This window comes from Apostichopus japonicus, chromosome 17 (genome assembly GCF_037975245.1).
Source record: "Apostichopus japonicus isolate 1M-3 chromosome 17, ASM3797524v1, whole genome shotgun sequence".
Lineage (NCBI taxonomy): Eukaryota > Metazoa > Echinodermata > Holothuroidea > Aspidochirotida > Stichopodidae > Apostichopus > Apostichopus japonicus.
This window is the reverse complement of record NC_092577.1, coordinates 34,612,662-34,637,180: the sequence shown is the minus strand read 5'-3', so window position 1 is coordinate 34,637,180 and position 24,519 is coordinate 34,612,662. Positions and strand designations below refer to the sequence as shown.

At 38.3% G+C, this 24,519-nt stretch overlaps 2 protein-coding genes across 4 annotated transcripts in view; both read right to left on the bottom strand.

Moving 5' to 3' along the window:
• Positions 1-24,344, bottom strand: part of LOC139984217 (14-3-3-like protein) — a 29,152-nt gene extending 4,808 nt beyond the window's left edge. The window contains exons 1-5 of one of the 2 annotated variants that reach the window (XM_071998027.1): positions 24,225-24,344; positions 3,602-3,930; positions 2,375-2,528; positions 1,171-1,334; positions 39-134 (exon numbers count right to left, since the gene is read on the bottom strand). In XM_071998027.1, coding sequence (XP_071854128.1) covers positions 39-134; positions 1,171-1,334; positions 2,375-2,528; positions 3,602-3,901 — 714 coding nt within the window. In that variant the 5' untranslated portion in view covers positions 3,902-3,930; positions 24,225-24,344. Of the gene's footprint in view, positions 1-38; positions 135-1,170; positions 1,335-2,374; positions 2,529-3,601; positions 3,931-5,339; positions 5,497-24,224 lie in introns of those variants that run through there. The other variant, XM_071998028.1, reaches the window with a different exon arrangement.
• LOC139984216 (14-3-3 protein zeta-like) lies at positions 7,851-24,371 on the bottom strand. 2 transcript variants are annotated; one of them, XM_071998026.1, is made up of 6 exons: positions 24,234-24,371; positions 14,477-14,774; positions 13,992-14,121; positions 12,881-13,041; positions 11,771-11,866; positions 7,851-10,617 (listed from the first exon to the last, which is right to left on the bottom strand). In XM_071998026.1, the coding sequence occupies exons 2-6, from the start codon at positions 14,765-14,767 to the stop codon at positions 10,567-10,569; spliced, it is 729 nt and encodes a 242-aa protein (XP_071854127.1). In that variant the 5' UTR covers positions 14,768-14,774; positions 24,234-24,371; the 3' UTR covers positions 7,851-10,566. The 2 variants fall into 2 exon arrangements, with proteins under 2 accessions (XP_071854127.1, XP_071854126.1); XM_071998025.1 differs by lacking the exons at positions 7,851-10,617; positions 11,771-11,866; positions 12,881-13,041; positions 13,992-14,121; positions 14,477-14,774 and adding exons at positions 16,458-18,355; positions 19,578-19,673; positions 20,635-20,798; positions 21,143-21,332; positions 21,894-22,195 and having other exon boundaries at positions 24,234-24,366.
• Between the last annotated feature and the right edge of the window lie 148 nt (positions 24,372-24,519).

Sequence of the window (24,519 nt, the reverse complement as noted above, 5' to 3'; positions counted from 1 at the left end):
TCATACTGGATCCTGGTTTGATAACTCTAGTTACGTACTGTTAGATTATCTCGGAGTAGCTGCATAATCAGAGTGCTATCTTTGTAAGACTCTTCCTTCAAGTTATCCAGCTCTGCAATGGCTTCATCAAAGGCCTGTTAATGAAAACAAAAACAATTTAATCAACCAGAAAGCCAGTGGGCTTATCGTGATTACTTGCCAATTGAGATTATGATCCCAAGCTTTCGTCATTGTTGATTACATTGATCAGCAAGGTTCTTTCACTGACTGTGGACCTACCTACTAAATATGTTAACTTACCATGTTTACCAGCTATTTTTTAGCAAAAATCAACTCAAGCCCTGCCCCCTAATAAATGTGCATAATATCACATTGAACATACATTATCATGTACCCGCTATCTACCAACACCTTCGCACAAAGTATGATTCAATTCTGAAAATGCTTACATTTGACCCTGTGACCTCATTAATATTCTTGAGATGAGCACCAAAATCAACAGGGCTCTTCTACTCACTATGGCGCATATATACATGTACCAAGTATGATTTCAATCCAACTTGTCGTTGTTCAGTTTAATAAAAAACATCAGAACAGAAAATCTAGAGAACGCATTCTTCATCAACCCTTCACCTGCCTAATCATCCACCCACTTACCACACGACTAGTAAATGGGGTTTTAACGGAGCTATTCCATTCTTAAATGATAAAACACAACATCAGAACATATCGAATCGTCTTGAATAGTTTAATGTTATCTTAATTAAAGGAAGCAACTGTGTTGGGGTTGGTTTCCAACTTACTTTTCGATGTGCTTATTACTACCATGAATTCAGTTTTTGTTGGAGATGCTACTCAGTGGTCTTCCCATCTGTCTATCGTATAATAAAATTCTTTTTGTGAAGTTGTATCTATCCATATTTACCTGCCAATATCGATTTCCACACTCTAAAGTTTATCTCGAAATAAAATTGAACTGAACTGGACTTGAGGAGGAGATTGAAAAAGGACGAGGAGAAGAGAGAGGGTTTGAGAGAAGAGAAAGAAGAGACGAGGGGGATGCATTTAAGGAGGAGGAAGATGCATTTAAGGAGGACGAGGATGCATTTAAGGAGGAGCCTTAAAGAAGAGATACATTTAGGGAAAGAATTGCTGAGAGAATTGACTTACGCCTCTAGCCAGCTGGCATGCTTTCTCCGGTGTGCTAAGAATTTCATAATAAAAGACAGAAAAGTTGAGGGCTAAACCAAGCCTGATAGGATGAGTGGGAGGCATATGATCTTTGCTGATGTCAAACGCTGACTGGTAGGACCTCTGTGACTGCTCAATGATCTCTGTGGAAAGAAATCGACAACAGCAGGGAATTATTTATCCAGTATCGCAGAGTGCTAAGCCAATATAAACAAATTGGCTATACAAAAGAGCAAAGATGTACAGCAGTTTTGCAGTACACACGAACCCTAGTACTTTTAAGAGACAAAATACATAGACCTCAACACTGCTACACAATATTTGAACACTAATTATTCAGGGTTGTAAGATTTACATATACATATATGCGTGCAGCTACATTTTTACACATTTTCATAATTATTTGAAGAAACTCTTGAGCAATTTTACTGTAGTGGAGTCTTTGCAAATAACGATGCCTTGATTGAAGCCTCTTAAAAAGCTTGAGTGGTGCCTCTTATCACACTACTACTGCTCCTGGGAAAGAGTGGAAGGCTGAACTGCAAAGTTTGGATGATCTTCGAGGAGTTAGAATATTATATTTTGCTTTTAAGCCATGTAGTATAACAAGCAAAATAAGAAAGTTCTATCAAGAATAATTTGGGGCCGTTTCTGCATTTCTTTACATTGGGATGTAAAAACCAATAGCAAAGGAAATTGCTTGGTAGTGATGATTTGGGACATAGCTGTGAAAATTGACATCATTACTCTACTTTGCTCCTTCTATTCTTAGAAGTTATGCAACATTTGGGAGATTTGCTAGAACACTTCAAGCTTTGGCTTACTTTCGGTTGCTATGGTAAAATCATGACATCTTAGGAAAATTGTCATAATTGGTATGAGCGTCTTAATATATATCCCCTCCAATATTTGTGTCTTTGCAGTTGTACTGATATACTGAGAAAATAAAAACAAAGAACTCGTACTTGTAGATCTGTACACATGTTTTCGTGGGTTTGAACCCATGTTGCGTGGATTTGTACTATGTCTTGTGGGTTTGTACCCATGTTTGGTGGATTTATACTCTGAAAGTTTCGCGGATTTGTACTATGTCTCGTGAGTTTGTACTCGTGTTTTGTGGGTTTGTACTCATTGGTACTTGACTACTACAAATCTGGCAGCAAACTACAAGAAGAGAACTTACCCTTCTTTTGATCGCCCTCGGCAACCTCTGCCAGATACCTGTAATAGTCGCCCTTCATCTTCAAGAAGAAGACTTTCTTTTCGTGGTATTTCTCCTGCTCCTCTTTGTCTGCTGGAGGGTCTTCAGTTGGTATTAAAAACTTGTCTAACAATTCCTGTAACCAGATCAATATAGTTTAAACCCACGTTGCAAAAATCCCACTTAATTTTTGTTTTTTTAAATGGAAGCTGTTTCTCTGTTACATGAATAATTGGGGACGAACGAACAACGAACCACTCTACTAAAAAAAAGCAATCTTGGAAATTATACCATGTACATTCTGTATCATAGGAATCTTAGATAACATACTGAAATATTCCATATGTATGGTTCTGCTGTATGCCCAAACATGTATCCTTGCATAAATGTATCAATTTGCAACAATAGATAGATGGGTCTGAATACAGTTATTTTAACCCTTGAGCTAATAAACAGCCAGAAATGGAGAAAGACAAATGGCTTGTAAGCTAGGTTCTTTGTGCCAGGTTTGAAAATTAACACTTTAAGCTATAATTTTAGACTTTTTGTAAATTTTTGGGTAATTATGGATTTTTTTAAATTCTGGACTGTTTGAAAGACCATTTCTGACAGGGAAATCGTGCAATTCTTCCTAAACACACCTTACTTAACCAAGCCAGGTCTCAAACCCACAATTTCATATATGCTAGTATCCATGGCTTCTATTGACATCGCCTTTATCCACCCACAACTGCACTGCACTAGGATACCATAAGCAACATCACATGTCTTAATGCATAGACTATAAAGAAAACTAAATAATTGAGTGCTACAATCGTTTCTGTAGCCAATTCTGGTTTTCAAGATGAACACCTTTTAAAGAACCGCTACATCTCTGGAGTGCTCCTTTAAGGCTGACTTGATAATAACCAACATATCAGTGCAGTAGGCATGTTACTCTAAGGTCATAAAAGTCTTATGTTTGTCAATTGAGCAAGTTTGTGTTGCAGCTGTGGAATGGACCTACTGATCTGTGTCTTAGACTTAATGTTCCAGCCACTTCAATTGATGAGCCTAAGATATTTAAGAAATAGTGATTTTTCAAATATATTGCACAGTTGATATTGAGAGTAATAACCTTGGCTGATAACATGTGTTTCTTAAAAGGTATACAACTCACTGGCCATGAATATTTCCAGCATTTAATAATTTTTGCTTGAAAATCCTTACCAAAACTTCCTTGCAGATACTATCCAGTTCGTTTTCTATGTCCTTACGGTACTTCCTGACCATTTCTAGTTTCTTCTCCGAGTGATCGCCTTTCTGCTCGATGCTGGAGATGATCCTCCACGAGGACCTTCGAGCACCGACCACGTTCTTGTAGGCCACCGACAGGAGGTTCCTCTCCTCGTTGTTCAGGGAGTTACCCTGTTCTGTGACCTCCTTCATGGCCTTGGCCATGTCATCGTAACGTTCCGCCTGCTCCGCGATCCGAGCACGGTGAACCGTATCTGCCGCACTGTTAGCCATCTCCTTGGAAATCTTTTACGCTTTGGTATCTGCAATCGATGTCAGAGAAATGAAAGCGAGAAGGTTAATTACTAGGCTTTTTGTCTTAAAATTTGCCGTTCAAATACTTTCCTCCTTTTATGTAGAATGGTATTCATGTCATTTCCAGGGGTAATTGAGGGATTTAAAAGATGTCGCACTTGTATGGAAGCAAAAAAAAAAAATGTTTACACTGTTAGTTGAAAACCACAATCGCTTGTTGCCAATTCTAGATATGTTTGTTTGAATACAGCCTGCCTTGTTGATTTATTATTCAAATGTGATACATTTGGATATTTTTTCAGTGTTCACAGCACTTAGAATTTTATCGATGTGCAATTTGTTCGTAGTAATATTATTTTCCTCGGTGAATGATGCGCTTTGTACAATCAAAAGAAAAGATGAATTTCTCGTTGGCATCACCAACACCGCTGTGCATTCATAATACATCAACCAATTACTCAAACGTCATATCTTTGCCCTACAAAATGCTACGAGGATGTGGATTTTGATCTTCAGTAAAGGCTGCGGTTATTTCCGGGGACAAATTCCAGAGACAATCTTAATCCGGGGACGGCCCATGAAATCCCAGGAATGTCCCCGAAACTCTGGGGATGTCTGGTTATCAGGCGTTATCCCTTCCTATATTTAATCACTACGTTAAGAAAGATAAGCTACACAATCCCATGCAGCAAGGCTGACTCAATGACAAACCACAGAGATTATCTCAGCAAACCAGCAGTGCATAATATGTGAAACTGTACAACACATACAGGTATAAGCTTATCACCAACACAGCCTGGCTGCAGTAAGCTGCAGCCTCCTGATTTTTCATGAGTTCCTAAAACAAAGTTGCAATTGATGATGATAGGTTTAATATCAGTCCACCTTGATCAAGTTTCATGGTGGCATTTTACATCTGGCCTTTTGGCCACTGAATGGGTGAAACAGAATTATTATACTAGTGTTGGGTATGTTGGCTACACCAATAGGCAAATATGCTATCTCTTGAAGATTCAAAATACACAAATATGTATGCTGTGGTTGTCTAACTTACTTTTGTGTGAATTAAATCATTGCTAAAAATATGCTAGGTAATTTATAACATACTGAATGAAAGGATGAAATTAGTCACTAAGTTAACATCATGTTATGAAATAAATATTTTTTTAGTTCTACCCGAACAACGAAGTTGACCACTAACGTAATGTCACCTAACCTACACTAACCCCTTCTTTAATACGCTAAGCATGATAAGAACCCTGATACACACATAGACACTGGACAATAAAACAGCAGCACAGCCCTCCTCCTGCACCCCCCCCCCACACCTCCTGCAACACTCCCTCCTCCCCACCCCCCAAAAAATATAAAAAATAAAAAAACCTTTCATCCAACAGGTTGCATTCCAAGCAAATACCTTTGATATTAATGCTGGTTGTGTAGAATGCCTGAACTGTTCCAGAAAAAGTTCAGGACCGCCAATACACTCAAAGGCCTTGATTGTATTACAGTTATGCAGGTTTAACGGTTTTCACATCTTTAGGTGGCATTATGTTGGAACCTTCTGTACCAGAACCATTGTGGGTACGTTGAGAGCGTCTAGTGTAGCAGTTAACATTTCTAGCTAAAAAAACCCTTGCGGTTATCATCGCCTGATTTCAGGTACGGTGCACACAGTGTTGGTATTTTTTCTATACACATAACCTTGTGGGAAATACTCAAACAAAGGGGTGACTCAACAGGAAAGCATTTTTTTATGGAATTCTTTACAACAAATAATACCAGAGGGTGTCGAATCATTTACCTCTTCCCAGTCGGGAAAACGAACTGAAAAACCACTCATGAATTAGCTGAACAATTTTATGGCGCTGCCATTTCATACTTTACACAATAGACATAATATGTAGATCTATAGCAGTGTTCTATCATGTGTGACTGCCTTCGACTGCGCAACAAGACTGCCGTTTTTCTACAGTAAATATTTGCAATGAAAAGTGTCATTTGAAGTCTGAGTTACAATTTTGGACCATTTTAACAAGTAGTACTGGTACAATTGCAACTGATCAAAATAAAACACCATCCAAGATTGGAGGTGAGGAATGGGGTGTCCAAGATTGGAGTTGGGGGAGGGGGTGTCCAACATTGAGGGTGGGGAGGGGTGTCCAACATTGAGGGTGGGGAGGGGTGTCCAACATTGGAGGTGAGGGAGGGGGTGTCCAACATTGGAGGTGGGGGAGGGGGTGTCCAACATTGGATGTGGGGGAGGGGATGTCCAACATTGGAGGTTGGGGAGGGGTATGTCCAAGATTGGAGGTGGGGAAGGAGGTGTTACTTACAGAAAGCTACCAGTGTTCTACCAACTCAACTAATGTCTTTGGTTTCAATCCATTTTTAATCGTTTCTTTCTTTTATTTGCTAGGGGTGTCCGAGTCAACGGTACTTAACCCTTGGGAATAAAATGCAACAATGGAAAACACCTTACCTATGGTCGCTATATACTATCAGAATAATGGAAGACGGGTTCCCCCCCACCACCCCTACCCTTTGTGGGACAAAAAAGGGCCTTTCAACTGCTACCAATATGGAAAATAGAACCAGATTTGAAGTTAAAACGTTGTACATCCGAAAATCGGACTTGCACATATTATGGAAGGAGAGTTATGTAGCGCAGGAGTACTTGCAAAGAGGCTTTTATTCCTAATACTTGTTGAAGTCTAAACTTTGTAACTATAAAAAGAAGCCCATTGAACAGTGATTTCTCACTAATACTTCATCATACCCTTCCATCCTGAAACTGCTATATTACAGCTATGGAAGGACAATGCCAAAGTGCTGGGATTGTTCACCCTTTATAAACCTACTTTAGCTTTGATAAAAAGAGAAAGTTGGCTTGGACAGTTTTAATTTTCAAACCACTGATAGCTATAGTAATAAAATTGCAGTATATAGTCACATAAGTATAGTTGATCCTGCAAAATGTGCACCATTCGGACATATTTATAAAAGATTGTCCAATGTTTCCAAAATGTCTCACCTGAAGACAAAAGTAGTGCGAGGGTAGTCTTTTAATTACACTGTTGTGATACTTGTCGTGACCACTTTTACATATTTTACAATCTAATCTACAGTGTGAAATGTTTCCAATAGGGTAATGAGGGCGGTATTGAAGAACCTTGCATGCATAGACCTGACTAATTCACTTCGGCGGAGTACAACATTTCTGTATGCTGCCGTGTTGTGCGAATCTAACTGTAATAACAGACTTTACGATGTGTACGCATTATAGTCATTGCCGACTTGGAAGCAGCGGTCCGCGTCACAACTTTACAAGGTCGGTAAGAGTAACCCCTAGTTTTCCCTTTCGGAAAACCAAAAATGAAAGGAAAAAAAAACAAAAGAAGAGAGAGGTATATATGTTGACCTATTTTCGGCATGTTTGGTTAATACGCAGAAAACCAATAGTGTCAAGTTATACTAAGCAGGAGCAAGCTATCTGTGTAACCCTCTCAGACTGACACATAGTGCCAAGTTTCTTACTGTTCAAGTGTTTTTGCTTATCTCAGTAGCCCAATATGTGCATATCACATAGAGGCAGAGCCACCGAAACTTATGCAAAGTCCACTTCTTTCCATAAGAAGAAACGTTCCACAAGGCTTATGCTACGTCACAGTTGTCAACACAAGAGCAACGTCGACAGGTACTGTACGATGGCAATAACAGAAATAATTATTTCCTACCCAGCACCAATGTTTAACAGACTGTAAAAGAAATTGAAAAAATTTGCAAAATCGTATATACTGACGACCGACCGTACAACTCTTTAAAGAGATACCATGCATCTGTTTTTTTTCCCTTTACCTTTAAAACTATTAAGTGAAAATGAATTCAAAGAGAAACGGAAGCAGAGAAATAACAACACGACAACAGCTTTTAATTTTTTCTTTTGTTCTTATTTTTTTTATCACCGAGTCACGCTAATTAAGCTGTGATACGTGGACATACTGTTACACATTACAATCCACAAGAACTGTGGATAAACACTACATCTACCACGGCAAAAGGAGAGAATTATCCATCTTAGTACAAGAAATCTGTGAGACAGCGGCGGCATAAAGGACACCACTTAGTAATACCGAAGAGAAGAAAACAATATTAATTAATTAAAAAAAAAAAAGAGAGAGAGAACAAATGACTTAAGTTCTGAACAGCAATATGACAACTAGATATTGAAATATCTCTCACAGATTTACAAATACAACAGCATTAAACATGTTGAATAGCCAACCACACCCTACCTATCCACATTCGAAATTTGTTTCTGGAATCTAGTTCAAGTTACATTGGCAAAAGAGCTCAATGCAGCACCTATCCCATGATTCCTTAGTGCACGGAATCTGAGTGTTGTAAAAAATACTCCACCCAGAAGCGTTAAAATCAGAACCCCCGTTACGATTCCGTCTAGACAGTGCTCACGACATTTCAACTTTTTTTCTACGTTTCTGTTGTTTTAATTTATTGATTCAGAACACTAGGCTCTGGTGACCAATTCTTGGTTGCCCCTTTTCTGTTAACTTCTGCTTTGTGAAAACCCTCGAGTCAGTTTCTTTTTGTAGTCTCTAATTAAACTAATTAAACTTGATGATTACAAACACTAATTAAAATACCAGCTATGTCTTAATTTTAGCAACTAAAGGATCTATTTGGATGTGGTGACGACAGGATTCTTAATGAAAATGAAAGATAAAAGGTACCTGAAATTGTTCTCCGGAGCAGAGCAAGCTATGACACGTGCAAAAACTCACGACAGCACGCTTTCACCAAAATGCAGGTTTTTTTTCTCTTTAGTGGAGTATCGGGCTGAAGAAAACAACTGCACAACCTTCCGCAATCAAAATCTTTTCAGGATTTGAAAACATTTCATGCATGAATCTACTGTATAAATGTATGCATAATTCATAGCATAACTAAATGCATCCTTGCTTGCTCCAACTGCAGTCTGCAAACTCTGTCTTAGATCAGATGTACAGTAGCTGTTTACCACTAGTCAGACGGCCATTGTCCCCAGTAACCCACACTATCCAATTTTCTTACCCAATTCCTATGATCGTTCCTACGCCACCCCCCCCCCAATTTTTTTTTTAATCGGTTTGAGAGAGTCAAATGTGCGAAAGCTGTTTGGCACCCACAATGCAGAAGTTTCTAACTGATGGTTTTGTTTTGTCTTCATCTTATGATTAAAAAGAAGCAAGTGTTTGTGTAGCCCTGGAATGTTAATTTTACCACTCACAATAAAAAACGAAAAAAAAAACATGCATGATTGACACAAAATGCAGAAGAATAATGACCAGGTAACATTCATTGTTTCTTGATTAATTAGCAGCCAGATATTATAAAAGAATAGAAAACAATTTTGTCAACAATGTGAAAAAATGACTCCAAAACTTTCAAGCATGAGTAAATAACCATAGCAGACTGGAAAAAGAACCCTTTACAAATCACTGCTTGAAATGCATCCACAGTGTATACAAGCTATTATATACTTTTAAAGTATTAGGATCAATTGAAAGATATAGAAAGGATCTTCTCAGATACCAGGTTTTAACACAGATGTATGACTCTGCTTGTTGGCATACCAACACAGCCGGACTTGTGAGCTGTGTGCATGACACTCAAGAAAAGAAAAAATAAACATCATCTTTTCAAACTCGATAGTGCAAATTTATAAGGGTTCTCTTTTGTAAAACAGTCCAAGTGGTGTGTAACTTTGAAACTTAAATTTTGGACAAAATCTCTTCACATCTCGCAAGATAAATCTCTCTCTCTCCTGCTCCTGTTATTCTATAAATACAACAGTGAAAAATCACAGACAGAAAGCCCACAACATGAAAAAGAAAAAAACATCAACAAAACGTTTCCGAGATAACACCTGAAATGCTTTTCAAGACCATCTCTGTAAGCGATGGTAATGAATGCTTGTCGTGGGAGGAAAAAATCCAATGGTTTTACAACCCCTTGCCTATTCTGCCAACCGTTACGGCAGGCCTTTCCTGTTTGGTGACAGGTTACCCCCATGTGCTGCCTAGTGACTTTCTCTGTCTAACAATGTGTGCAATGTGAAGATAATAAAGGGACCAATGACTACTACAGTCTAAAATTACAAAATGCACCATTCTATGCTTAAGTGAACCAACACTGGCTGCAAAGTCATAACAAACTGACAAAAAGTTACTATAATCTTAAAAAAAAAAAGGAAAAAAAAAAAATTGAAAAACAAAGCATGGTGTAAATGAAAACAAGATCATTTATCTTCTTAGAAAAAAAAAAAAAAAAAACATTAAAGAAGAAAATAGTTTTACGAGGTATGAATCTTTAAAACTATGGGTGAGGGTTAGAGATAACAGACATTACTCTGGTGGTTACTTTATGCCATGAGACAAAAGCCAAGATAATAAAACTAACATATCAGTGAGGTACACGGAGGGTATACCCTGTACAATCACTACTAGCCAGACGACGGAACTTCCGCTATTAACTCAAGTTCCAATTCCTGTAAGTTCTTTGATAATAAGCTAACAACTTGCACTTAAAACTATTTTTGTCATGTCAAAAGTAGGGTAACGGTCTGCGGCTTAGATGATGATGAATCAGTCATCCTCAGGGTCTTCTGCTGGAGCCTCTGAATCAGCAGTCCATAGCTGAGGGAATCAAAAAGGAGAGGGGAGGTGGAAAATCAATTAGGGAAAGAAAAACACATACGATTACCACTCAATTACTTCAACTGTTGTGTAGAGTAACATTTTTAACCAGTGACAAAGAATCTTGAGGATGAACCGGCGAATAATAATCTATCCGGTAAAGCATAGCCAAATAAATTTACCATGTAAAACGGTTGAATCGCATTACAGGTGCGAAGATGCATAGCACATTTTGTACGACAAGAATGATATAATTTTATAATAAGAGAAACTTCAGAGCATTCAATACTACGATATTCCAAACTCACAAATATTTGAACACTACATAACTGCCTGAAAACGGCAGTGGGTTCCATTACCCTAGACCAATACAGACACTGGAATATTTTGGGCACCACTCAAACTTTGTATAATATAAATGTCTCAGGCCAAAATATTCGCCCGGTTTTGTGTGGACAACAGTCACATGGATGGGCTTTACCTAATTGAGCTACATATGAATTAATTCTGCTACCGACCGTTTGTCAAAAAAGTTACAAAATTAAATGCAAGCTGCATTGACAGCGATGTGTGACTTTGGCAGATCAGATATTTCAGATTCTCACTCCACACAAAGGTTGTGCATGAGCGACAGTTGCTTTGTCAAACATTTTGAATTTGATTGCCAGTACGAAATTGCTGCAGTGGAGTTTCCTTGAATTTGTAGGGTATTATCTTCCTGGCAGTGCAGGAGGAGTGGGGGGTACCAGTTGAGCCTCAACTATACCCACACCTGTGGGTCACCTAATCAACTAAGCTGTGTAGTGTAAAAGAAACCCTTTCAACGAATGTTTTTACCAATTTGACGGTAATAAGCTGAATTAACTCACCAATTCATATTTACACCATTAAGAGCTAAGACATGCAGAGGACTGAACTTATACAAAGAGCAACGATCAACCTTTCTAGGCATTCTCAGAAAATGACCAGCATACCTTTGACGAAAGTCAAAAAACAACCTGTCAATTGATGTCGAGACGTGATTTTTCTGGCCTAACATATTCAATCAGATCGGTTCTGCAGCTCAAAAGATCTCGAATAAAACAACTGACCAATCACTAGTTAATCAGTGAAGTCTGCTTAACAAACAAACGGGGAGGTGCTTGATACTCACCGTCAAGTTATCTCGGAGTAGTTGCATGATTAGGGTGCTGTCTTTGTAACTGTCTTCTTTGAGACTGTCAAGTTCTGCTATTGCTTCATCAAACGCCTGCCATGAGAAACAACAAAGAATTCATTGAAAAAGTACAAAGGTCAATAAGATTTGATGACGACGGATTCATATGATGACGACGATGACGATGAGAGCTAATAACTTAGGCAGGAAACGCTGGTTTGGGATTCATGTTCCTATCAATTAATGGTATCATAGCCAATTGATTTACAAATTTATACCGTCCAGATTTCTGTCTGTGATTTTGCATCTCTTTAAATCTCTGAGACAGCTTCCTAACCCCTACCCCCCCCTCCCCTGCCTTCTCACATGGGTTAGATGTGTGGCTGGGTATTATGTGTTTGAATTCTTCATGTCTTGTCATGCCATCATACATACGATAGTTTTCTGAGGATCCAAGTATGTACCGATGTACTATGTTTGATGTAGAGGCACCCATGCAATGTATAATAAATGCCATACCCCTAAATTCATCCTGTGACAGTAACCCCTACCACCCACAAAAAAAAACCAATGTTGATGGTTGGGTTTTGTGTATCCTTATGGCAAATCACATGATGAAATCACATATATGTGCAGGACATGTTATTAATGACAACAAACTATTCACTCCAATCACCATCTTAGCTATATAATATAAGCAACAGCACACCCAAATGGATGAATTCCCAAGTTCCAACAACGTTTGGCCCAGGCAATACCGTCATGCATTGAAGTTACGTTTCACGTGGGTGCGCACAGTTCCCCTGTTGTGCTTTTGGTTTTTGAGTTGAGTATCTAGTCTAGGTATTTTGATTCAAGCCCTCACATAATCCTTAGATTCACTTCTCAAAAAAAAAAAAAAAAAAAAAAACGGTACAAGAACTTGTAACCTGATAACTAGGATACCAACTTTGCCATGTTTGGATTATTTTTCGTTACTGACAGGGCCAGTTTTTTTGGGGGGGGTCCTCCCCCCTCCCCCCACACTTCTATTTAACAGCTGAGTGATGTATTACAAGTTTCACACTGCCTGTCACTAGTATATTTCAACTGCATAAAATAACTCACCGACTTTGCAAGGGTGCAAGCCTCAGTACTCTGGTTACGGATTTCATAGTGGAAAACCGAGAAATTAAGAGCCAGCCCTAGACGAATTGGATGGGTAGATGGCAACTCCTTTGCTACTTCACAGGCTTTATCGTATGCCTTCTGTGCTTCTTCAACTGTTGCTGTAAACAAAGGAGCAACAAAGACGGTAACCTTTCAAGTCCTAATCCATGATGCCCCCCCCCCACACCCCCTATTATACTCCTGAAATGGATCTTAGATTAACATGGTCAATACCATGAGGGTAAGACAGCGTAGAGACACTAAAACTAAGGAGAGCGATAAACACAATCCGAGACAGGTTGGGTGGAGCCTTGTTATACGTGCAAAGATTTAAATCCGTACATTAGCTAAATTTGGCTTTCTATAACATTTTTCAAAATACGAATCTTAACCTTTAACCCTAGAGAGACCATTGACTAGTATTAAAGACAATGGGATCCAGTCTGTTGCACTGTTGGCTTCCTCCCCTTTGAGATAACACCTCTAGTGGCCACTAATATGAAGGTCTGCAAACATCTTGCTTGCTGTCGGATTCTAACAGATCGTTCTTGTGAGATTGTGAATTAGCAAACTTTCCTTACATTTTGGCCTCAGTTGAGCCAAAAGGCTTAGTGACCTCTTAGCCACATTTTTTGTAGGTAGTGTACGAGATCATTTACATCATAAACTGTCTAGAGAAATTACATTTGATCTAAACTAGATCCAAAAGGAACAGAGAACTCCAAATTCAACACAGACACCTTCAAACTGTATCCCTTAAACAATCGGTTTAAGTTCCGCTCGAAAAACTTTCATCTGAGATAAAAGGGTGTAAATTCTGTCAGAATCACAATTGACTGAAGATCAAAACTGATCTGAATTTATTTAAAGAAATTTTAAAGCAAAAATACAATGCTCCATATATTAATGCGGTCGTACTGTGATCCTTTTATGCAGACCACGTGTAAGGAAACACTCGATGCTTACAATCCAAATGGACAGTGATCTCCAAAACTAGATAAAATGGAACTGATCTGGTACCAGCTTAAACAGAGCTTAAAATAGAGACAGCCAATCATGTAAAGCTTACATGTTTTTGCTTCATCTGAAGCGACCTCAGCTAGATATCGATAGTAGTCGCCTTTCATTTTTAAGTAAAACGTTGCTTCATCATGAGCCCCTTCACTTGCTCCAGGGATTAAGAACTTGTCCAATAATTCCTGTTAAAATTGAAAAAAAAGTCACAATTCATTTATGCCACCACTTTCTATATCATCTGATTTTTTTAGGACATTTAAGGACACAGACCAACAGCCTAAAGACTCACTACAAGGTAACGAAATGTGTTCCGATATCCTAGGCTTGACAGGCAAATCTCATGACAAAACTGAAAACCCTTGTAAAAATGCATTTTGTTTTTGTAGGACTACAGTACACAAGATTCTACACCAAGTGTAGTCTTTTGTGATTGCATGACTTTCAAACGAAATTTGCTTCCTTAATTTTCAGGTATACAATTTACGTTTAATGTAAAAATGATATTTATATTTAAATATACGATTTCACTCAACTCACCAGCGCTTCATTGCAGGTATCTTGTAGTTCCTTTTCAATTTCCTGTCGATACTTGGTAACGAGTGCTAGCTCTTCCCCAGAGTCCTTCTTTTCAATGCTAGCAATCACTCTCCAGGATGACCTTCGAGCACCCACTACATTTTTGTAAGCGACTGACAACAGGTTTCGCTCTTCACTTGTCAGTTTGTGACCAGCCTGTGTCACCTCTTTCATTGCCTTTGCCATATCATCGTACCGCTCAGCCTGCTCTGCAAGCTTTGCAAGTTTAATCAGGTCTTCGTTTGAGCTCATTTTTAATCTTCAGAGAAAAGAGAAAGTGTGATGAGCTTCATATGTGCATTACGATAATGAGAAAACTTGCTCTCTGGACAAAATTGATGGAGGTTCTACCTAAGAGAGAGAAAAAAATTGGCCCCAGTACATTACAGAGATCTAGCCGGTTTGGAACGTTCAGCATGAGCACAGCATCATGTGGGTAAGTAATATGCTTAATTGGGCAACTGCGGATAGGATATCATACCGGACACCGAATGAACCAAGTGATATTTTTATTTTTTTGGGGGGAGGGGGGGTTGATTTCTTTTGTATTTGGCACATATGGAACTCTTCCACATTCTCTTTCCATCTGTAAGACAATCAAGGGCGGCAAGTTTAAAATTTGAAGAAAAACAAGGAAAAGGAAGAGCAAGTAATGATACGCCCGAAACTAACATTAAATTAACAGAGAGTACGATACGTTACAATGATCATCTCACTGTCAACCCACTATCCTACCAAACAGCACTTTTACGATATCTACGGCAGTTTTACAGATTTGGTAATTTACTGGGGATTCATGTGCAAGTACCGCCACGCTGGATTTGGGGAGTTTTGATCATGGCTGTCATTGCACATACTGTCTTATGAAATGTACAATCCTTCTCAATGGGTGTTAGCACCCTGGTCCTCTCTGGTACTTTGCACATAAATTTGCTATCCCCAAGGGATGCAGGACAGAACGAATATATATTGTAAATTAACAGGCAGCGAGTGTGGCTTCAAGAAATTCCAAAGTATTGTCATTGACTGAAAATGCAGCTTAATTTGTGCTGTGTAGAATAATTGGGTGAAAGCTTTGTGCTAAGATGGACATACTTGGGCTAGTAATTAAGATTCGTGGCGCAAAAAATTTAAACTTTCGGAACATTTGTTGTGGAATCTAGCAAAACTTCCAATTTTTGGATATTCCAATTGGCGCATGTTTCGCTCAAGGCACTGTAAGAGGTGTTAGACTATATTAACAAGTCCCTGACAACTGTCTTCATTGTCAAAAGGGTCAAAGGTGTGCAAGTGAAGGTCATATGAGGGAATTTGAACTGTTTGTTATCAAAAATGACTTTGAATAGGTTGTAAGAGATCTTCCCTACTGATATGCCCAGGGGAAAGGTGTTATTGGTACTAGCATTTGTCTTGACACTTACTTCATCCAACAAAGGTGACCTATGCCACATAGACAATACCCATGTACTGGGGGGGAGGTCGGGGGACAAGGGGTTAGGGAAAAAAGCCAACTCAGAAAACACAATGACTACAGCATTACCAAAACAAGGTTTTTAAATTCGAAACGATTTCTACACCAATGACATCACGTGAAGTGTAGAACAATTAAGCTTTACACTTATTTCTTCACCAAATTACTTTCTCCTTGAGACTCTTACTTCATACAACAAAGGTGACATATGCCACACAGACACCACCCATGTACTGGGGTGTTCGAAAAAAAGTATAATTAAACTTAACACTCATTTCTTCACCAAACTACTCTCTCAGATTTGGCAATTTTTACTACAACTTTTTCTCTCTCTTCTTCTTCTTCTTCTCTCATCAATGTTAACGCTTAAGGGCAAAAAAATTATCCTTTACAAATCTGCTTCACAGATCTGCAATAGATTTGATAACTTAATAGAAAGAAGTCGACAAGAAAAATAAGGACAACAGGTGGTTTCATGTTTCAATTCTTGATCACCATCTCTCACATGAACACCTAAAGGTGTATAAACGACAAAAAGACAAGATAGCTATTTTAAACTGTTATTATAATCACTGAGTCACTCTAAAGAAGCTGTGTGTTGATAGGACGTTGGTTTGAACATTTAGATTTCCAACTGACCAACATAGATGACAGGCTGTGTGAAGAATGCTATACCTACCACGGCAAAAGAAAGATCTATTTTAGTAGTACAAGTTTCAATATGTGTCAAAATATAAACAAGAATACCATTATAAAACATAAAAACCTCCCCCCAAATTGTATTTTCTACCTCACCAATTGCACAGAACTCTCAGGTGCTTACAAAGGCTCTTACAACAGTACCAAAGGAACACTTCCTTATGGACCTAAGAGTAGCTGCCTGATGGTTTGACACGTGTGTAAGCCGTCTCTATATATTTCTTCTTCAAAATAAGGGTGCGGTGGCATCTCCAGAATTTAACATTCTGCCTGTTTAAGTTTATATCGGGTGCGAGAAGCTAAAAATATCTATCCAACATAAGACTAGCACATGAGTGACAAGAAAAACGACAGATGAGTAAGTGGTAACATCTACAGGGAAATAGGGGGAAAAGTTAAGCGATACTTGTAAGAGTTACAAAGCTTACAAGAATATGTAAATACTAATGAAAGATGACATTTTTTTATAACCAATTTGGGCAGTTTTTTTTTCTCTTCTTTTTTAGCTGCTCCTTTTCAATTAATGAAACTAACACATACACCTCTGCAGCAAACTGCTTTTATATTTAAAATAAAGAAGTAATAACCTCTAAATTGTACCTAGCTTCTGGGCATCAACATTTCCACCTGCTACTACTGTACCTTCTCATGCTTTGAACATTGCAGCACTACTAGATACGCGCCTACTTATGAAAATGAAATATATAATTAGCAGCATATTCAAAACAAGGTCAAAAAACAAAACAAAAACATGAATATCTCACAAATGGCGGCAAGAAAATATCTGGAAAGAAAGATGCAGCTGGTCCACCATTTAACAACTAAGATGTCTCACAAAGTTCAGAAACATGTCTGCTACCAAAGATCCACCTTTAACAACATGTACTTTCTTTTGTTGTTCAACAAAAGGAGTTTGTAATGCTTATCACCATTAGATATGCTAACATTTACTTGTTCAAGATCAGAAGTTTAAGAACGCACCACAAAATGTGACACTGCCAAAGTCAACCTTCTCCGACACTTAGTAAAGCATCTAGTCGTTGCACCACTGCTCACCTTGGGCCATCATCTCCAAAACCAGTCGCAAGGTGACCAGAGATTTGTGTTGTTTCACAATCAAGCAGTAGGGGGGCTGACTTATTCAACTATTTGCCGTGTCATTTAGCATCTGTTTAAAATAGCACTTTCATACAGATATCGTCGCAAAACAAATAGACCAAGCAACCAATCTAGCTAGCTCTTAACAATTCATGCATGATAAAATGCTTACAGAATCCTAAGTAAAAATCTAGCATATAAATTTTCCCGTTCAACAATTTTTTTTTTTAAAGAAAAGAAAATTGTGTGGCAGCTAAAGTACCCAATCAACATCATACCAGGCTGTTGCAAGATCTTAAAATCAGGCGGAACAGGTTTCACAAATTTTTGAGAAAAGAAGCAAACACTGAGAAGACTAAACCGTAAGACAATGCAGAGATTGTCATGCTGTTACCGGGACACCCTTATGCTGAACACAGATACAGCCCTGTGGTTAACTGTTCTGGGGTATAAGGCTCACAACTTGTCAAAGACAGATGAAGCAGGCTACATAAATGAGGAACCCTCATTAGGGGTTAGTTGTTGTCCCCATCTTCTTGGACATCCTCTGCATCAGTTTCCTGGGTCCATAGCTGAAAAGAGGGAAAAGATGACACTTGTGAGGAGTAGTCTGGTACATGAACATCCATACTAAACAAACACTGGTAATGTGAAGGGCAATCATGGTGGGGTGGGGTGGTATAAAGAAAACTTGTTGCAGGTAGGAACCATCTCATCAATGCTGCAGATTGCTGTTGTTTTCCCGATAACCATCGCTAATTCACGACATGGGCTATTTTCTCACATTGATTACATTATGACTGTCTTGAAACACATTTGCGATGGATTGTGCCCGACATATTGAGTGTTTAAAAATTGTTGCATCTTATGTAGAGCTACAGAGAGCTCCGTGTCCTTCTTCGCCTTCTGCCAAGGCTGAAGAGGTTCATTGTGGTACCTGCCATCTGATTTGAATAAAATTAATCTAAACCTTAGAGGGACATCTAGTGGCAGACATTTTAACCTTACAGTGAAAATAAAATTTCTTGAAATCTTGAGAACCTTATCCCTAACTGGAGATACGATTGATTAAATATTTTGACAAGCTCAACCTTACAGTTACTTTCAGGAAGTGGAACACAGTGGGTGATCTGTTGTGTCATCAGGATTAATGTTCTTCAAAAGGTTTACTTAGGCAGTTTCAATCTTCTTGTTAGTTTAACGTTGAATAATGATATATTTGGACATTTGCTTAGCTGGCAACGTTCTCTGTAGCTGGAATTCATCAAAATGTAACTATTTTGTAGAAATATTTACTACACCGTGGATTATGATTGAAATACAAAGAGAAACAACTTTTTCAGCTACAATTACCCCCTCCCATCATTATGTCATTGCCAGATGCATTTTGAAAATCCATATCTCCTCCATATAGAATGTAATGAACATGTGGGTAGGATCTACAGATGCAGAACATTTTCAGCAGTTTTAGTGAAGCAATCAATGTCAGCCAGCAGAAAGTAAATTGATACTAAAAAGACAAACAAGTTCAAAGTCAAACACTAAGCAAACAGCCATAAGATGCATCACTTTCTCTCTTCTGAATATACCCATTTCCAAATCAAGTCCAACAGTGTAATTCAGCCAACTTTGTTTCAAGTGTTCAACTGATGACCAACTGGTGTTATGTATATCAGCCATGGGCTTCAAGAAGAATTTCCAATTCGGACCAGCAATAATTAACCAAATGAAGATTTAAATAATGTAACCTAAAGATCGCCTATCTACTGGATTCTGGGGACCAATGGTACTTACGGTCAAGTTGTCTCTAAGGAGCTGCATGATGAGCGTGCTATCTTTGTAAGTATCTTCTTGAAGTTTGTCGAGTTCAGCGATTGCATTGTCAAATGCCTGGAACGAAAAGACAATAGAAACATGAAAATACATTTACAAATGTAGATCATGACCCTACCAGGCAGCAGGGTCATCAATTTCTAATACATCATTGTGATAATCACTGGAACAACATTCATGATTGGTGACAAAAGGAAGCAGCACACTATGAGACCAGTAGATTTCACTTTAACTTTACGGGTTACTTCTGGGACACATTGTAAGCCAGTAAGAATAAGGGCTTATCGTGGTTACCCATGGTGACACTGACACTCATTGCTTGGTATGATCCACTTAAAACATTGTTTATAAGAATCACACCAATCATGAAGGTGTATGATTGAGGGGACTCATAAGGTCATTTCACAATTACTCAATTGGTGCAGCCATTTATCTTCAAGACATTGTGTTCCTCATACACAACCTCATAAATTCCATTTATAAAGGTTTTAAATCATACACCCATTTTTAATGCAGAAACTTCTAATAGTTGGCAGCTCTAATGAAATAAACTGATACAAGGAACGTCTTCCTTATATCTTACTGACTAATATTAGTCTAATATGTACTGAAAATGTCTGATAGTAGCATTTCATTGTCTGTAAGATTTGAAGCTGGCATTGAATTGTCACAATTCTTGCTATCCTGCTGTACACTTAAATTTGCAGAAAATTCCTACGAGTTAACATCACACTATAAAAAATCAGCTATGGGAACAATGGGTACTTCACATGAGAAAATCATGCCAATTCCACAAATCTCAGTGACCGGTTAAGATATGAGCTTGCACTTCAGAGCCAAAGATTGGAATATCACACAGCACATTTGTGTTAACCAAAGCTGGGTCAATTATATTGAAAGATGCCTCACAGGTATATCTAGCTATATCTGATATCCATAAGGTTAATAAAGTGGGTGTGGTCAGAATGCATTGCTTAGTATCCAACAGCAGGAACAGAATAAGCTTCTGATTACTTACCTTCTTAGCTAGTTCGCAGGCCTTTTCAGGAGTGTTTAGGATTTCATAGTAGAAGACGGAGAAGTTTAAAGCCAGTCCCAATCTTATTGGATGAGTAGGTGGCAGTCGATCTACACTGAGTTTGTAAGCTGAATCATATGCTTCCTGTGATTTCTTAATAGTGTCTGTTGAAAAATTTAATAATTCAATTAGTGCATTATTACTACTGGCGATTTTGCATACACATGTTTGCATTACATATATCAAGGTAACGTGCAACTATCAACATGTTTACTTCAAGTCTTGATGTCAATGTATTACTGAAACATTTCTACAGGAAACTGCTTATCATAGTCACACTCACACTCTCATGTAAACTACAGTTATTCTAGGCTAGTATTCTAGGCTAGTAGACTGCCTTTAAATAAACCATCAAGTTGATTGAGCCAGGAAAATAAGTGCAATGTGTCGATCACATATTTGCACAATCTTGAAGCTTGCTAGACCCATTATGTTCAATGACACTTACTGTCGCGATCTTCCCCTGTTGCCACCTCTGCAAGGTATCGAAAATAATCTCCTTGCATTTTCAGGTAAAAAACTTGGCTCTCCGTTTTCGCAAGTTCATCTGGGTTCAGCTCTACTTTCGGAGTATCAGCTTTCTGCTCATTCAGATGTATGTCACCACAACTTGGTATCAGATGTGCTTGTAATAATTCCTGAAAAAGGTTGACAACATGCAAGGGTCAAATATTTTATAAGTCTGTTAATAAAAATCTTGAGCCCCTCTCCCTTTCCCCAGTCCTTCTTTACTATGTACACCAATTACATCTTTTACGTATAACCAAATAATGTACATGACCTCATCTAAAGCAAATGCCAAAACTCAACTGCCTTTATTAAACTTTCTTACTTCAGGGCTGTATCTTTGAAATAACGAGTAGAGTAAAATCAACAACAATATCCAACTTATTTCTAGTGGCAAAAAGAGGCAGTAGGCTGGTACGCCATGTCTAATTTTGCCTTGTTCTTATTTATGAATTGAAAACTTAACAACCTTATTCTCTGCAACAAGCATCTACAAAAGTGGCCTCTACACAATATTTCCTTATTAATCAAAAGTCACTTCCAAGCAACCATCTTACATATGCCTCTAATGGGCAACAGCATAGTTAAAAAATCGTAAGGGGTAAATGGTCTACCATACAATGGCTAATCAATGCATTCTACACTTAATAAAGTAACAGAAGAACCTCAAGCAAATCGCTGAAGATACTTACCAAGACCTCGTTACAGATATCTTGCAACTCCTTTTCGACCTTCTTACGGTATTCTTCTGTGATAGTTTTCTTTTTATCAGAGTTTTCAGACTTTTGTTCAATGCTAGAAATCACTCTCCAGGATGACCTTCGAGCACCCACTACATTTTTGTAAGCGACTGACAACAGGTTTCGCTCTTCACTTGACAGTTTGTGACCAGCCTGTGTCACCTCTTTCATTGCCTTTGCCATATCATCGTACCGCTCTGCCTGTTCAGCAAGCTTGGCTTGTACTATGAGGTCGACTTTTGAGTCCATTTTATCTTCAGAGAAAAGAGAAAGGGTGATGAGCTCCATATGTGCTTACAAATGTCAAGAGTTCTAATGTTTGAGTGGAGAAGAGACCCTTATGTCAAATTATTCAACCTCAAACGGGTTGAAAGTAAATTTTTTTTTTTTGGTATTTTTAGAGTAAAAATTCAAAGTTTTACATTTGCAGACATTCCTTCAAGGGCACATATGGAATTCTTCTCCACAATCTCTTTTCATCTGAAATGACAACTGCAAAATCTATTAAAACAGTGCAGGTGCTACCAGTGCCTGCAACAACCATTTCCTCATACCATTTTCTCACTGCTGAGTACCAAAGATTACTAGTCTTCAGCTTTAAAAATTATTTAATTACTTCAGAATGCTCTGCTATGATCACACAACCGCCATGAAGCAGTACATGAAGCAGTAATATGTTCCAAATACTGTACTGATTTGCACAGAAACTAGGAACAGACTGGACATGAACTTACTAATTGTTTTGTTACAATTTAGCATGAGGTAGCGGTGTAAGCTGATGTCCAAGTCTGTTAAATTAATTCTCAATAACCAAAGGTAATACCAAATGCAGAGAAGTTGATACTACACTATCATGCAGAGAGGCATTTAAAAACAAGAAGCTGCTGAAATCAAAGATCTTACTAACTTAATACCCATGAGGTGATGGTATCTTTAACTGTCTGCAAAAGTTAACCAAGCCCTCTGCTTCCTTGCAAAAGTATATAACAAAATAATGGCTTAATAGGGGGTTGCCACCAACTAAGGGCTATATAAATCAGTTGGTAGAGCACTGGGCTTGTAACCCAGAGGTCACTGGATTGAACCCAGTTCTAGCCATAAATTTCTTTGCTCTATTCCGCAAATTTTTAGTTCACAACTTTCCCTCTATATCATTGGAAAATTGGGATCAATTCCTGACCTGTATGTTAGTTTGCTTGTTACAATTTAATTTTTTTAAAGGAAGAAAGTTCTAGGCCTAACCTAATATAGAAGTATGGCAATGAATGAGTACTTAAATGAGAGCCACTAAAACAAAACGAACGGGCGAGGCTTGCTCTATCAATGTCACCATATATGACTGAAAGAATAGTTAGCTGATTTTATGTGACATAATCTTTAGATACAAGTCTGTTTGTAAAGTTTTTGCCACCACAAGATGGGTGTGTCAATTACTGTTACAAACAAATTCACTGTAGTCTAGCATGCACATGGCTTGGGGAAAAACACTAGCACAGGCCTAGCCACTGGTCAAGGTTATCTGCTAGATCTCCACTAGATCTCGTTGGATAAATTATAGGAATTTGATTCACAAAAGAAATTTGATGGGTCATAACAAAATAGGAAGTATGCCTAGGATAGGATGGCAGAGCAACATGTGACAAATCTCTAACAAACTGAACTCTATGAGGCAATGCTAACAAAATTGTTATTCAGGAGATTGATTGATGAACGTTAGCATTCCTTATGATAAAAATATATAAAACCATTCAATCAGTATTTAAAAATTAACTTACTTCGCCTAGAATCAAAGCCTACCTACCCTACATAATGTAGGCTAAACATGTCACCAGCCTAGCAATGATAAGAGTTTACCCACCATTGCCTTGGAAACAAATTGTTACAGTAACAACACGGAATTAACGGATTCTAAATAAGAGGACATGTCTATCAATGTAAATAAAATTAACTCAAATCGGTTTTGTGCTAAGGAACCAAATTGAGTTCGTGTTAACACTCTACATCACTGGGCGTTAGCTTGTCACATTGATCTCTAGTAATACTGCATTCATAAGCCAAGCCAAGCCTGTGCGTGATCCTAATGTTAGGCTTACGTTAGGCTAAAGAATGTTAGTAGGTACAACGTTGTGTAGCCTAGCAAATAACAGGAAAATGGCGTCGTTTACGCCCAACAATCGACAAAGTTAACAATTTGGGCAACTATCAGAAGCCAAAGAAGCTATCAGAGTTAGCCATGGGCCATACCAAAATTCAACAAATCCCATCATGTAAGAAAATGCTCACCTTACTTACCTAGGGAGGAATTTTCTGTGCAGGAGGAAGTGGATTTTACTACGCTTAACGTCTCTGTAAAGTGTACATTCCCGGTTGCAGACGTGACGGGTGTCCCAAGATCAAATACAGGGTCTGTGATGTCACGCAACTGTCAAATATTATTGGTTCATCGGAGATGATGTCACTCTTTCGGTATGTAGGAAGTTTCTCTGAATCACTGATTATGGCGGGAAATAACCAAAGCATTATCTCAAACTAAATAACCAACTCGCCAATGCATATTGCAAGCACACAACAGAAACAG